The sequence below is a fragment of the Micromesistius poutassou genome (assembly GCF_964030765.1).
Source record: "Micromesistius poutassou genome assembly, chromosome: 5".
In the NCBI taxonomy this organism is placed as follows: domain Eukaryota; kingdom Metazoa; phylum Chordata; class Actinopteri; order Gadiformes; family Gadidae; genus Micromesistius; species Micromesistius poutassou.
The window spans coordinates 21,857,268-21,872,957 of NC_140275.1; the positions used below are offsets into that span (position 1 = coordinate 21,857,268).

Sequence of the window (15,690 nt, forward strand, 5' to 3'; positions counted from 1 at the left end):
ACCTTGGAAACGGGAAATCCTATGAAGTATACGGGAAGTGCTGGCCCTGTGTCAATGGCAGTGTCTTGGACAAGGTTGTAACACGGCTCCGTTCACACCAGGCAAATAGGGTCAAAACAAATGCTTACAGTGCATACAAGTACATACATATCTGCTTTTAACACTGGCTGCGACATACACAATGGTTCAAGACAAATCAAAGTAGTTTTGATTTCTTTCTCAGAGTGCATGACTTTGTTGCCTCACACCTTTTGTTTACCGCCTCTCATCTTTGACATATTTTGAGTGGCTAACTTGGGGTCCGATTCCATTCCCACGGTACCGCAGAGTGTCTGTTCTGATGGGACTCACTGAATCAAAGCAACTCAATGATAAGGCCTTTAACTCTGCTGATATTTCGGTCAAATTGTGAGAAAGTAACACACACACACACACACACACACACACACACACACAGATCAACACAGACACCCCCCCCACAAGGAAATGATATCGGACTAGTATGTCATAAAGAGCCCTTGTGTCGGGCAGGCTGACAGCGGGGCTCAACAGGTAGTGACAAACACGGGTGTTGCTCATGACACTAGCATGGCTCTGCTCTCCTAACACTTAACACCCCGGTGAACGTGGTCTGTACAAGTGTTAGAAGGTCAGTCACAAACCGATGTACACAGATGGACGACTGCACTTTTCGAACCTGTGGTCGCTCAAAGCGCGTTCCAATGATTGCCTCACATTCCCTCATTCATACACACGTTCCAACGCACCAGCGACCTTCTGGTTGCTACGACAACACACCAGCGACCTTCTGGTTGCTACGACAACCTGCGTGACACTCCTGAGACAGGGCCGCCCGCCCTGTGACCTGTGACCCTGTGACCCCGTCCGGGGGTCAAGCTCTGGGTGACACCTTGGGGCAGGTCGGGTGGTCAGAGTGTCTGATAGGTACTCTGACACGCAGCCGTCATCAGGAGGTCCTGCTCTCAGTCTGTCACACACGCACACACGCACACACACACACACGCACACACGCACACACACACACGCACACACACACACACAGACTCACCTGAGGTAGATTTTGTCCGATACATATTCGACACAACCTGTGGATGGTGTGCATCCTGTGTGCTCTCGCTCTTCCTCTCCCTCGTCTTACCAGTCCTTCGTCTTCCTGACCAGCTAGTTAATGAATCCTCTTGACCGGTCACCTGGAGTCATGTCTTGTTTATGGGTTCTGTAAGGATTTTGGTCTCTGCTCTGCTGGTTCTGAGCTGGTTGAGGTCTCTTCTCTGCTGGTTCTGAGCTGGTTGAGGTCTCTGCTCTGCTGGTTCTGAGCTGGTTGAGGTCTCTTCTCTGCTGGTTCTGAGCTGGTTGAGGTCTCTGCTCTGCTGGTTCTGAGCTGGTTGAGGTCTCTGCTCTGCTGGTTCTGATCTGATGGTTTGTCTTCCCTGTACTTTTTGGATGTGATGTTGTGAACCAGGATTTAGTTCTCCTGGGAAAGGCCCAATCGAACAATACCAGGAAACAGCCTGCTCCCTCACCCCCCATCCCCACCACACTGGAGAGGTCTGATAAGCCAGGACATCCTGGATCAACAGGAGCACACACACACACACACACACACACACACACACACACACACACACACACACGCGCACGCATGCACACACACACACACACAGTACAAAACACACTCGGGCACATACACACACACAAACACACACACACACACACACACACACACACACACACACACACACACACACACACACACACACACACACACACACACACACACACACACACACACACACACACACACACACAACACACACACACACACACACACACACACACACACACTACGAAACACACTTGGGCACATACACACACGCACACACACATACACACACACACGCACACACACACACACACACACACACACTACAAATCACACTCGGGCATGCACACTTAACACAGATAAATACATGTCTAAACTATATACACACACAATGTACAATATATTGTACATTGTGTTCATTTTATTAATGCATGATCTCCCAATGTACCCACACTGTATAAATATGGGTATTTATAAACTCACATTTAAGAATACATCTACAAACAAGTACCAACACACACACACACACACACACACACACACACACACACACACACACACACACACACACACACACATACAGTAGATAAGGTAGAGATACATTAGAGCAGTCGAAGTCGAGACCATGGGAGATTCAGTAGATATACAGAAGAGAAAGTAGAATAGAATAGATACAGTAGTGGCACAGTATATTAACATATACAGCTACAGCAGGATATATATCATAGTAAACTATACATAGGCTTCATAAAGAAGCACTACAGTATACTATGGTACAGCTAGAGTAGAGATGTAGAAACTAAGTAGAACATGAACTATCTGTGCAGTGAGCAGAAGCAGAGAGATGATATTAATGTGGGTCACAGTCACAGGACTGAGGTGCAGGACGCCAGTCTGAGAGCACTATCGGTGGCTCTAGATATAGCCTGAAAGGTCTCGCCGGGAGAATCCGTGGATACATTATGGATGTACAGCCCCAGCATCTCACAGGGACTGTTGGTCACCGTGGTGACGTACAGAAGGTGATTGACAGCAGCTCTTAGCTGTTGGGTCGAGAGTTTTCTCTCGAGCAAATGAAAAACACCCAACACATGTTCTATAATTCATCCTGTATGAAAGTTTTATGTGTCTTTAGAGGAAAACATTTAAACCCACCGGACAAACACACACACACACACACACACACACACACACACACACACACACACACACACACACACACACACACACACACACACACACACACAGTGACTCACATATTGACGCACAGCATCCCACACACATATACACAGACACCGAATCACACGCCCACACAATCACACAAGTGCATGGAACTTGTGTGATTGTGCACACACACACACACACACACACACACACACACACACACACACACACACACACACACACACACACACACACACACACACACACACACACACACACACACACACACACACACACATACACACACAAACACACTAAAACACACGCACACACACACAGAATCACACACCCACCCTTGTCTTGCCCTGTGTATGGCACTAGAAAGCAGCTCTAGGTCAGCTGAATATCTGTCTCCATTTCAGTGCTTCTTTCTCCTGATGACATCAATACCCTTTCGCCTACCGCCCCACAGCACGGGCAGGATTAAGACGGGGGCTGGGGCGATGGGGGGGGGGGGGGGGGGGGGTCGCAGGGGGCATGGTGGGCTGCCCATACATTCCGTGTTTGGTCTGCATTCAGGTTTTCTTTTTTTCCTCCTTCACATTTCATTCCCTTATCTTTACCACACTTCCCTGGGAGCATTAAACTGAAGTGCTAGCAGGTTCCCAGTTATCAGTAACTCGCTGCTGCATTCCCCGATGATCAAGTGATTAATGATGATGGTTCATTCCTGCCGCCTGATGTTGATAGACGTACCTGCCTCCATAGTTAAGTCGGATGGTTGTTTTTCGCTTGTTTTGTGGAATTATTTCACCATTAAGAAACACAGCAATGCACTGTTGTCCCTGCTATAGTTTAAAAGTGTCCTGTGGCCCTTTTAAAGCTACCACACCATTTGAAATCAGAAATATCTTGTTGCATTTAGCCCCTTATTGGATCTACCTTGGACAGAGAATCAGACAAAAACAGAACAGAGTTTTTAGATTATTTCCAGGGAAATGTTTTTCCCTGAACAACATCCTCAGCCTCATACAAGCAACCCGACACAAGTGTGAAACCGTCCTGGACTGCCTGTGGTTCCAGTGTTTTATGTTGCATGCAAATTGTTCCCGTAGCACATGACACTGTCGATAGCAGGCCCAACTGGAGTTGACATAGAAATAGCCTTATTCTAGCTTGTTAAGGGGCTTCAAATGAGACAACGTACAAGCTAGGTACAACAACTTTCTGGTTTCTAGGTCCTCTGTAGCTGGTTTAGGTCTGATTGAGCTGGAGGACGTTTTCACAATTAAATGGTGCTAATAAATGCGTCTGAAGTTTGGCTATAGCACAATGGAAACATGGGCAGTGATGAGGCATCATGGTGTGTTGTATGTGTATATGTACCGTATGTCCATCACAACATTTAGGAAAGAAACAATATTGGATGACAACAGAAGTGAAAGTGAAAGAACAAATGGTGGACGGATCACATGATTACAGAGCGAGAAGAGACAGAAGAAGGGACGGAAGGCAGGACAAGCAGACAGGCGTGCACTGAGACTCACCATCAGGGTGGGTTTGCCGTTCTGCACACTGGCTCCAGGTCTGCAGAGGCTGGCCTTTGACTCCAGCGTGAACATAGACCTGAGGCGCTCCTTCGGGCCCTGCTCGCTGGATCCAGAAGCCCGACCTAGGGAAGCCTTGCTCGGGTCCGAAGAACCGGCAGCCGGTCTGTGTTTGTTTGATCCAGAGCCGAGAACCAGGGACAGCTTGTCACAACCGGAATCCACGGGGAGGTGCATCGGGCCAGAACCGGGGTCCGACCTCTTTTTCCGGTCTGACCCCGCCGCTTCCAGCAGCAGCTGGTTGAGGTCAGCGCCAGGACCCCGGATGGGTTGGGTCAGGTCAGAGCAAGGACCCAGAGAGGGCCCGCTGGACCCAGGAGCAGGTCCCAGGTTTGGGTGGCCTGACCCAGGAACCAGTCCCACAGGTCCCATGGGCCCGCTGGACCCAGGAACCAGTCCCACAGTGGGGTGGCTGGGTCCAGGATCCGGTCCCAGCGGGGGCTTGTTCCGCTCCGTCCTGGCTCTGCTGCCGAGTGGCGGTGGCTTATCCGGCGTGGCGTCAGGCGTCTTCTCGCCATGCCGACCTAGGAGACAGCTGTCAGCTTCATCATCGTCATCCCACAACCACGCACTGGTCCGCCAAAACATCTTCACACCGCACCCACACACACACACACACACACACACACACACACACACAGCTTCTCTTCCACAAGGAAGAAGTCACTCTCTATCTGGGCTTGCTCCTCTCCCGCTCTCTCTCTCTCTCCTGCCTCGTCGCCGACCTCCGAGTGAATGAACATGAACCCTGGAATGATGTCAACACGGGAGAGAGAGAGAGAGGGAGAGAGAGAGAGAGAGAGAGAGAGAGAGAGAGAGAGAGAGAGAGAGAGAGAGGGGGGGGGGGGAGAGAATCAATCTGGACAGAGAGCGAAGGAGAGCTTTAAGAGCACATGCTCTTGGGAAGAAACAAGAAAAGAGAGAAAGAGATAAAGTGGGAGGGAGGGTGAGAGAGCAGAGACAGGCAGGGGGGAGAGGTGATCTTTTTGTGGATTGTGGACTTAATGAAAGCTGTTGTCATTGGTGCTCTTCTAAAGGCACATGGTTACGAGGCTGGCATCTCACTACTATGGCAACACTCCGGACCCCCGGAGTGAGAGGGAGAGAGGAGTGGGACAAGAGTCACTCTCCTCTCTGCACCTACCATATCGCTAGATAAACACACACACACACACACACACACACACACACACACACACACACACACACACACACACACACACACACACACACTTGGTTATTGTTACTTCTGTCTATTTAGAAAAGAATCCCAGGCTACATCTGCCAGAGTTCCCGACAGTGCTGACTGCTGATTGGCCAGCTGAGACAGAGAGGCATTTGAACGCCCTATCGGGGGTTAAGGAGGTTAATCTCAGGGTACTGCAAGTTCACCTTCGATTTTTTATAGCATGCATGAACCAAAACACACAAAAGGAGATCAGATATTAGTGACAGATATGAAATGAAGTGAAGGTTATTTCAAATACATTCAACAACACAAACAAAACCACATTAACTGTCATAAAAGAAAGCCTAAACAAAAGCTATGCCATACTTGAATATATGATACTATACTATACTATGCTATATTTTATTCTACTACTATAGATATGGACTCTTGCCTGGCTTATGCTAGCTGGACCATGTAAAGACACAGGCTTGCATGGATTAATTATTCATGCAACAAATCACCCATGTTGTAATCGCCTGAATAAAATTCTCTTTAAAAATGTAGACTGTTGACGCGCATATTGTGGATTCCTTTGAGCATGGATCACACACAACCTTAAAGAGCTGTGAGAATTGGGTTCACTAGCTCTTTAAAGGATAACGTGTTGTGATAGTACCGTATCCTGAAAATGCTCCAAACATGAATATGATGCAGCGGGTATTACATATGACCAATGTCATTCAAAGAGAGATCCACAGATGAGGTTATCAAAGTGGTTCATTCAGGGGAATGGACAGATAGGTTTGTCTTTGGCCAAAACTGCTCCGCAAGCCCCTCCCCCTGACCCCTATAGACCAATTGAAACACCTCCCCACCTTTAGCTCGTTTGGCCGGCGTGATGGCTCCGCTCTCCGGCGCGGCTACCTTCAGGTGTTTGGTGCGCCCAAGCTCCGCCCCTAGCAGGTAGTACCAGCCAATGATGGACTGCATGCACAGAGGGCGGGACATCCAGAATATGGAACAGATTAGAGTAAAGCACAACAACTCTAGATGTAGTGAATTATAACTTATGAGGTAACTTTATGTAGTAAATAATGAAAGTATTAGTGAATGAACAAATTGCTTATTTTATTTTGACTGCACAGGGATGTAAGGAGTAGCATTTTAGCGATGTGATTCAAATCCAGCAGATTGATTCCTTGAGTAAAAGAAAATAATGTTTACCTTGGAGGAACGAAGGAGTGATCGAATCCCGAAACTCATACATCCAAGGAACTCACTGCGCCTTGAGAGAGAGAGAGAGAGAGAGAGAGAGAGAGAGAGAGAGAGAGAGAGAGAGAGAGAGAGAGACAGAGAGAGAGAGAGAGAGAGAGAGAGAGAGAGAGAGAGAGAGAGAGAGAGAGAGAGAGAGGAGAGTCAGACAGAGAGATTCATAGGAAACCCATTTCTTCCTCCAGGTGAGTCTTACCTGGAGGTTGACAGTCGACGCCTCCACACGGTGACCTGCAGCCTCTTCAGGAGGTTCTCAGCGTCCACGTTCCTGCACACAGGAACACACACACACACACACACACACACACACACACACACACACACACACACACACCCAAGCATGCACACAAATGAGGGTGTGATGGTGAATATTCTAATATGTAATGTAGTAGTATAATAGTGAATGTAGTAGTTTAACAGTGAATTTGGTAGTATACTAGTCAATGTAGTAGTTTAACAGTGAATGTAGTAGTATAATAGTGAATGTAGCAGTGAAGTGGTAAATGTAGTATAATAGTGAACGTAGTGGAATAATAGGGAATGTAGTGAATAGTATAAAAGTGAATGTAGTAAAATAGTAATTTATGAAGGGATATATATATATATATATGGGGCATGATATAGCTTTGTGAATGAGGCAGTATAACAATGAATGACGTGGTATAATAGTGAATGAAGCAGTTAAAAATCGATTGTAGTAGTTTAATAGTAAAGGTAGTAGGTTGATAGTGTGACTTACAGTGCAAAGTGCTGATTGTATTCTGGGTACTTGGAGTTGACAACTGTTGGTGTCTTTCTCCTCGTACTGTGGTCCACATCTGGTATCAAAGACAACTTCACACACACACACACACACACACACACACACACACACACACAGGGGCAGATTAATCCATTGCACCAGTCCTATTGAGGGGTTGGGCCGTGCTGACCTCATCATGCGTGTCACATGATCCTACCTTGACATATGTGTCACATGACCCACAATTTCTTCCCAGCAGTCCTCGGGCCTGGTAGACTATAAATAGAGAAATGAGACACACACCATATTAATTACTGTGTTATTCGTCAGAAACAGGACGGCAATATGAAACAGAACCATTCTCAACCTGCTCCATGCTCCCATTTAGATTTGGACTAGATTTAGACTGGCTGTAGACCACAGGGATTAAACTTACTGTGGATGTCAAGTCCATCCCCTTCTGGCTGGATTGACAGCTGCAGTTGACCTATGGGTGATATGGGAACAAGGGAAACCGTTACAGGTGTGCCCAGCCAATAGGCCTAGTACCAAGAACACCATGCTACACAGTGGACTAGAACCAGCAGCAGAACCTTCTAGGCTGGGCAGCAGGAGCTGGTCGTTAGGAAAGGATGTTCAGAATAGAATTCAGTCGCTAACTTTTACCTCTTTGTTTTTTTACATATGATCACAGGTCTGGTCAATACTCAGTATATACAGAAACCAGAAGATACACGCATGCTTTCCATAGAAAACACGCTGCATTCACCTCCCACGAAACACACCGTGAAGATAAGAGCGATGAGAGAGACTGTTTGCAGTTGTCCTATTTATTATTAATCCGAGTCACAGAGAGAGATGGTGTTTAGGATTTCTGGAACAATCTCTTGGTCGCTAGAAGCAAGAACTGCCATTTTGACAGTTTGGAGTAAATCTCACTGCATCAATAAATAAGATGAGCATTCGTGCCCCCAAAGGACTCAGAGTGACAGAAATACTCCATATATCATCATCATCATCATCATCATCATCACTATTTCCCCATGATGACATTGACCAATAAGGCAGGGGAAGCAATGACCACAGGGATTCATGCACAGACGATGTGCTCGGTGTGTTAAGTGTATTCTGTGTGATTTCATGTGCTCTAAAAGGCAGGCTGGGGCAGCAACACACCACAACACGCAGCAGAAATACCACATGATCCGAGCTGACAGCAGGCTGACAAACTGACCTTGTTAGGGGAGCTCATTTGGCAAGTGGAAGTAACAGATCGCATAGATGTCAATCAAAATCATGGCCTTACACACATTCATGCCCACACACTGCTGTCTATGTGTGTACGTGTTGTGCGCGTGTTTGTGTGTGTATGTGATTGTGTAAACTGCTTAAAAGCAGTGTTGACTGTCACTTGAATTCTATGTCTACTGTAAAAGAATGAGTCTATAGGGTAGAGACACGCACACACACATGCTCACACACACACACACACTCACACTCACACACCCACACACATTCCACACCCGTTCCCATAGTGACCATGTTATCTATGGCATCTTTGCCATAATTAATTAAAGTTCAGCTGGGAGCTGGGAGTGTTAACACTGTTTTCTGTGAGAATGATGTGTGTGTTAATACGCAAGCGTCACTCAGCGTGTGTGTGCTTACGTGTGCAGAAAGAGAGAGTTTGAGACAGAGAAAGAGAGAGAGAGAAAGAGAGAGAGAGAGAGAAAGAGACAGAGAGAGAGAGAGTGAGAGAGAGAGAGAGTGAGAGACAGAGAGAGACACACACACAAACACACTCACACTAAAGAAGGTCAGTACCAGTTGAAGCAGATTTAGATCTGCCAGACTAGAGGGCCGACATACGCGTTAGCAGCCGAGCTAGCTAGCATCATCATCTAATTATGTGTTTTCTGAAGACAGCAGGATGATGAGTTGGTTTTGGCAGCTCCAGCCCTAGTGGTCCCCATGGGTCACTACTGATACTGCACGTCCCTGGAAGGTTGTCCCCCAAGTGGCCATCTACCGCACCAGCACAACAAAGGGACTTCCCTTTGTATTTCTGATTAACACGGCTACTCCGTTTGGTTACTCCGATGGGGACAGAGTCCTCAGAGCCTCACTTGTAGGTCGATAAAAGTGTCTGCTGAACGGCTACTAGTAAATGTTTATGTGATACATGGAAAGGCTGAAATAGATGCATTTGCACACACATTTAAAATGACGTATAAGTTTGACTGAAAGGCTGAACAGCTATTATACAGCTGTAATACAGCTGTATTATCAGCATTGTTAAAGTATATTCTGTGATTGTGCCACCAAAACATTAGTATTGGTTTTAGATGATCCATCAGCAAGTTTCTTCCAGAAATACTTATTCTTTCCATGTTATATTCCATGTACTATTCCCTCCAATGACACATGCAATGTCTCAACCCAGTTTCCTGACTTTTCCTCACAGGATGAATTATGTGTTGTCGTATCTCTCTCTCTCTCTCTCTCTCTCTCGCTCTCTATCAGCTGGTACTGTCTGTCAATAGCTCTTTTCCTGGTCTCTCTCAAGCTCCTCCCACCTCGTCCTCTCACACCAGACAGTCTGATCTTCCTCCTCGTCTTCCTAGGCGTTGGCTCCGCCTTGCTCCCCAGGAAACAGCCTGCGCCCGCTGCGTTCTCCGGTCCGGTCGGGGCGCCACACGTCGCACCAGGGCCCCCCTTCTCCTGAGCGACCTCTTGGGTCCCCCCGGCGCCGCCAGGCCCACCGCTGGCCCCAGCTCTGGCCAGGGAAGGCCTCCTCTGACTGGGACGGCTCTGGGGGTTCTCCCCCTGGCTGGAGGTCACTTCTGGTTCTCTGGAGTTAATCTAGGGGCAGAACAGGGGATTATGATATTAATTATGATAATAATAATACTAATAATGATACTATAGAGTATCTTAAAAGGGACCACAGGCGCTTTACTCATAGGAGACAAAACAGTATATTAATACAGGAACAGAAAAGATTTAGCAAGGGTTCCCGATGGGTTATACTTATTAAAGGTAAAAAGGGAAAAGGTAGCAATGTATGTATGGGCAAGATGTTCACACCAACAACCTCTGTCTGAAGTGCCATTGGGCCTTGTGTTTGCAGGAGCTAAAAAGCCCAGAAGGAATATGTAAGGAATGTGTGAGTAGTCCACTACTGTGACACTTCTCCCCCTGCTGGTGCCTAAATTAACCCATTTACTTAACGTGTACATGTCTCTTAATTGTTTATTCGTATTACATCGCTCATCTGTGTACAGTGTGGGTTATTTATTTACTTTATTTGACCGAGATAAAATACAATCAAAACCATTTTTGAGGCCATGTTCTTATGAAATGTAATCGTTGCCTGCCTTATAGTAATCCTCAACAGCAACGTTGTAAACGAAAGGCCCGCCTCCACTCTACACGTCCGGGGGGCAGAGGGCTGTGGGCTCCTCAGGTCTGACAAAAGAATGCGGTCAACTGCAGAGGCGGTCGTTGGCAGCTCGTTACAGCGAGAGCCACGAGCCACTGAGAGCATATCTTGCTACTGTAATGTGACGTTTAACGAAGGTAGGGCGCAAACAGCTTGTCAGAATAGTGCTGATAGTGCAAGCTCCTGTTGTCTACTGTAATCGGTTAGCATAAAGCCGTGCGACGAGCAGTACAATCTGTCACCCAATCGATGATTGCGGGTGGCCGCAGCTCAGGAGGTAGAGTAGGTTGGCTGGCCACCAGAAGGTTGCTAGTTTGATCGAGTGCTGAGGTGTCCCTGAGCAAGATCCCTTACCCTACCTGCTCCCGATGAGCTGGCTGTCGCCCTGCATGGTTGACTCCGCCGCCCGTGTGTAAATGTGCATGATAAATGAAATGAACCGTTGTAAGTCGCTTTGGACAAAAGAGTCTAAACTAAATGCCATAAATGTAAATGTAATGATTTGCACTATGGTGTCAGCTTTCCCTGGCTCTTATTCTTTGCATACAGGTAAAGCCCACAGACTGTCTTTCGTCGCCATCACGTTGCCCAACCTGTCTGGTACCAGCACACAACAGCGCTCTCCCCTCTGATCAGAACAGCGATACGTGGACGTACTGCATGCTTATGGTGTGTGTTGCTTATGGTTTTTACGTGTTGAGCAGAACACTGATATCACGTCCCAAGACACATGCTCGGCACACGTTTTGTTTCATGATGTGAACTCCAGTCCGTGTCGGACACTATTGAGCAAACAAAGGTGCGGACGTGTGCACACACTGACTGACTTGCTGGGTTAATTACCGTGGGAGCAGTGAGCGGTTCAACAGAGGGCAGAGGGTCCAGACGGGTCCTCTTTATCACAGCCACCCTGACCTGCAGGCCCGCCGCACTGCCGTGGACCAGCAGCCCCCTGGACCGGACCAGAGCCTGTCTGGACCGGACCTCCTGTCCATCGGGTTGGAGCAGCGCTCTACTGGACTGGATCAGCTCTCTCCCGGACTGGACCTGCGCTCCACTTCCATGTCTACTGCTGATGCCAACCGGTCCATGGTCGACTGCTCTGGTGGTTCTCATGATGGAACCTGTCCCATATCGGGGCCGGTTCTGGTCCAGAGTCCAGTTCTGATCCCGGTCCAGAGTCCATGTTTTCCTCCAGTCGCTCTCAGAGTGGTTTGTCTCTTTCAGGATCCCAGCTCCGCACTCTGAGGGCCTGGCGGAACAAAGAACACAGTGTGTATTTGTGTATGTGTAGATTGTATGCATCAATTGTCTTTGTATAATGTGTGGTGTGTGTGTGTGTGTAAGAGAGTCTGTGTGTGTGTGTTTGTGTGTGTGTGTGTGTGTGTGTGTGTGTGTTAGTAATGTGCGTGTGCGTGCGTGTGCGTGTGTGCGTGTGTGTGTGTGTGTGTGTGTGTTCATACTGTGTGTAAGGTCTCCTCAGGTTCACTGTTCCTCTGCTTCTATGGACCGGGTGGTGGTTCTCCTTCCTCTCCTCCTCCCTGCTCCTCTGGTCCTCTGTGCTCCTCCTCTTGCAGCCCGGTGGCTGAAGATGGACGTCCTGGCGCTGAAGGAGGACTCTCCCTTGGAAGGGCCTGTGTGACAGGTCAAAGGTCAATCTAGTCTCCCCCTATAGCAGTGCTTCCCAACCTGTGGGGCGCAACCTGCCTGATTTGCAGCTGAGGCCACAGGGTATTGCTGCATAAGCGGTGGTAATTTGATGGTGTTTTTGTTGTTTTTGAAGTAAGAGGTTAGAAAGAAGTTCCTGAATGAGTCGTAGCAACAAGCAAACCACAACTGATCACTTATTGTGACATGATTGCGACGCACATTCTTTCACTGGGACATTCATTTGAGGGGCAGATTTTAATATGGTTAGTACAATGTGTGGGGAAGTTTGTTATGTTAGTTCTAAATTGGGGTCGCAAAACATCGGGAACCCCTGCCTCCCTGAGTTACCTGCCTCAGTGACACATATACTGAGAGGCTTTTGTATTAGTAAGCTATGCTGTAGTTTAGCACCGGAGTCTATGTTTGTGTGTTACACATTAACATGCCAGCCCCCCCGCACAGTTTAGATTATGTTTGTGTGTGCGTTGGTGTGTGTGTGTGTGTGTGTGTGTGTCTGTGTGTGTGTGTCTGTGTGTGTGTGTGTGTGTGCATGTGTGTGTGTGTGTGTGTGTGTGTGTGTGTGTGTGTGTGTGTGTGTGTGTGTGTGTGTGTGTGTGTGTGTGTGTGTGTGTGTGTGTGTGTGAGACGGTGCCTCCCTCAAAGTGCATTCTGAATAATTTTTGCTAGTCTGCTCATTCTTCCATGTGTCAGACTCAGTCCAATCGTTTCACTGCTCAGATTAGTTTGGAGCTTGTTTTTGGGGTTCAGGTATTACTTCATCAGACCTTGACCTTAACCACAGAAAACACTTAAAGCTTAAACCTTAAAGCTGCGAAAAGCAATTCCTGCTCACATCACTTTTTTTGGATTAAATTGTGGTTTTAATTTATTTTCGTGGCACTCATTTAATTAGTTTGCCCTACTGGAGATTGCTGTAGAGCAGGATTCAAAACAAATTGGGGTGAGCCAAAACTCTAAAGTCAAGTTTAACTAAGACGGAACTTTGCAGGAACTTTGCCTCTGAACTAGGAACCATTGGTTCCACCGCTGGAACCATGGTCTAAATGAAGGTCCCCCAAAGGTCCCTGGTCAGGGGGTCTGGCTCTATAGGAGGACTGTCTGGTCCTCTATGAGTTGGCCGACTGTGGATGTAGAAGGTCGTCTGAGTTGATTGGTCGTAATGAGGGATCAGACATTTGAATGCTCAGTGACCCAAACATTGGAGCACACACACCCCCACACAAACACAAAGGCACACAAACACACACACACACACACACACACACACACACACACACACACACACACACACACACATCGCACCCCATGCTGGGCCCTCCCCTCTGGTTACCAACCAGGAGGAAACACTTTCATATTCATCAACCAAACAACAACCTATGCCTTCCACCTTTGTATTGTCTTCTTATGTGTGTGTGTGTGTGTGTGTGTGTGTTAGTGTGTGTGTGAGTGTGTGTGTGTGTGTGTGTGTGTGTGTGTGTGTGTGTGTGTGTGTGTGTGTGTGTGTGTGTGTGTGTGTGTGTGTGTGTGGGTGTGGGTGTGGGGGTGGGGGGTGTGTGTGTGTGTGTGGGTGTGCGCTCGTGTGTCTCTTTCTCCTTGCCCACGTTTGAATGCAGCCTACTCTAGGGATTGATTAAAAACAGATGTTGTCACATATGTCTTTGTAAGTAATACTTACACCCAAACATTCAAAAAGTAAAAGTGTAAACACAATTCAAACCGAAAACTTCAGAAGATAAAGAAGAAACTTCGATTCAGAAGATAAAATGCGTTATGATAGTAGTTAAAGTGACAAACATTGCGTATAAACGATTGTATGTTGTCATATGTCATTACATGTTGCGTTATGTTGAACTCTCGGTCAGTTAGCCAGTTAGCTCTTCTCGATGGAAAACCAACTAACCCTAAATAAATGAAGAAGGATCATAAGTAGGATAATAAAATAAACAATTACCTTTTTACCGTGGCTCCTGCTCTGTCCATTGTAAGTCAGTTACCTCTGAAAGTCGCGTACCGTCTCCTTGTCCCAGATCACCTGGATAAAAACCCTAGTCTGCAGCCAACCAAAGGAAATAACCTCTCTGCTTCTCCTGGAATCGATCTCTCACTTTTCAATACTTGAATGAACACAGAGAATTTTCAAACCAGCCGCCCCAAACCCAAAACTGTGGTTTAATGAGGCGCCGCGCCCCCTCCTCCTCATCCTCCTTCCTGCCCCCCCCCCCCCCCCCCCCCTGAAGTCTCTCCTCCAATCCCGGAGCGCGGTTCAAATCTCCGAGCAGCGCTCATGTAAACATATTAAAGTGTTCCAGACGGAGAGTCCAGTAATGCGTTACCGGAGGAACAGGCAGGACACGGAGCAGAATCCCCCCACGGCGTGTTAATGACCTCAACACACACACACGAGACGTGTGCACACGTAAAAACATTTTGCAACGCGTTTTGTTAGTATTCAATAGTATATTAAGGTTAATTGTGTGAAACACATTAAAACATTAAAACTTCAACCATTCAAACCAAGACTAAAATTAAAGTGAAGTGAATTTTACATATAAAGCAGTATTGCAAAAATACATTTAGCATTATTTTTTCAGGAAATTTTTACCAAATTCCATTAGCTTATTGTTTAATTAATTGTTTTACCAAACAATAAGAGTCATTGATAAATCATCGATATGTGTAATTTCCCTGTCGAACCACAAGGGGGCGTAAGCGCGCCCCTCAGAGTACATGCACACACTCACACGCACGCTTAATTTAGGAGCGCAGCCAGCAGTTGACCGACGGACCCGCGTCTCCGATTGTCTACACGCTCTTCAGATCAGGACCGACGCTCATCCCCCTGAGCGACAGCTCTCAGGTCCTTGTCGATTTCAAACCAGGATTTTTCAATTCACTGACTTTGTCTCTGCGTGCCGATGTAGTCGGACGTTACCCCCGCTGCATCACAGGTGAGTGGACTTTTCAATACAAACTAACGAAAGGGACTAGTTTTAATGG

The 15,690-nt window shown here is 47.1% G+C and overlaps 1 protein-coding gene across 1 annotated transcript in view; it reads right to left on the reverse strand.

Annotated features, from left to right (window-relative positions):
- Positions 1–14,673, reverse strand: part of LOC311343549 (regulator of G-protein signaling 3-like) — a gene marked incomplete at its 5' end in the record, with an annotated part of 26,459 nt that extends 11,786 nt beyond the window's left edge. Inside the window, 11 exons of the mRNA XM_084468423.1 lie at positions 4,336–4,919; positions 6,442–6,550; positions 6,791–6,851; positions 7,035–7,106; positions 7,578–7,672; positions 7,798–7,856; positions 8,017–8,067; positions 10,157–10,442; positions 11,866–12,274; positions 12,486–12,656; positions 14,645–14,673. Coding sequence (XP_084324549.1) covers positions 4,336–4,919; positions 6,442–6,550; positions 6,791–6,851; positions 7,035–7,106; positions 7,578–7,672; positions 7,798–7,856; positions 8,017–8,067; positions 10,157–10,442; positions 11,866–12,274; positions 12,486–12,656; positions 14,645–14,673 — 1,926 coding nt within the window. The remainder of the gene's footprint in view (positions 1–4,335; positions 4,920–6,441; positions 6,551–6,790; positions 6,852–7,034; positions 7,107–7,577; positions 7,673–7,797; positions 7,857–8,016; positions 8,068–10,156; positions 10,443–11,865; positions 12,275–12,485; positions 12,657–14,644) is intronic.
- Between the last annotated feature and the right edge of the window lie 1,017 nt (positions 14,674–15,690).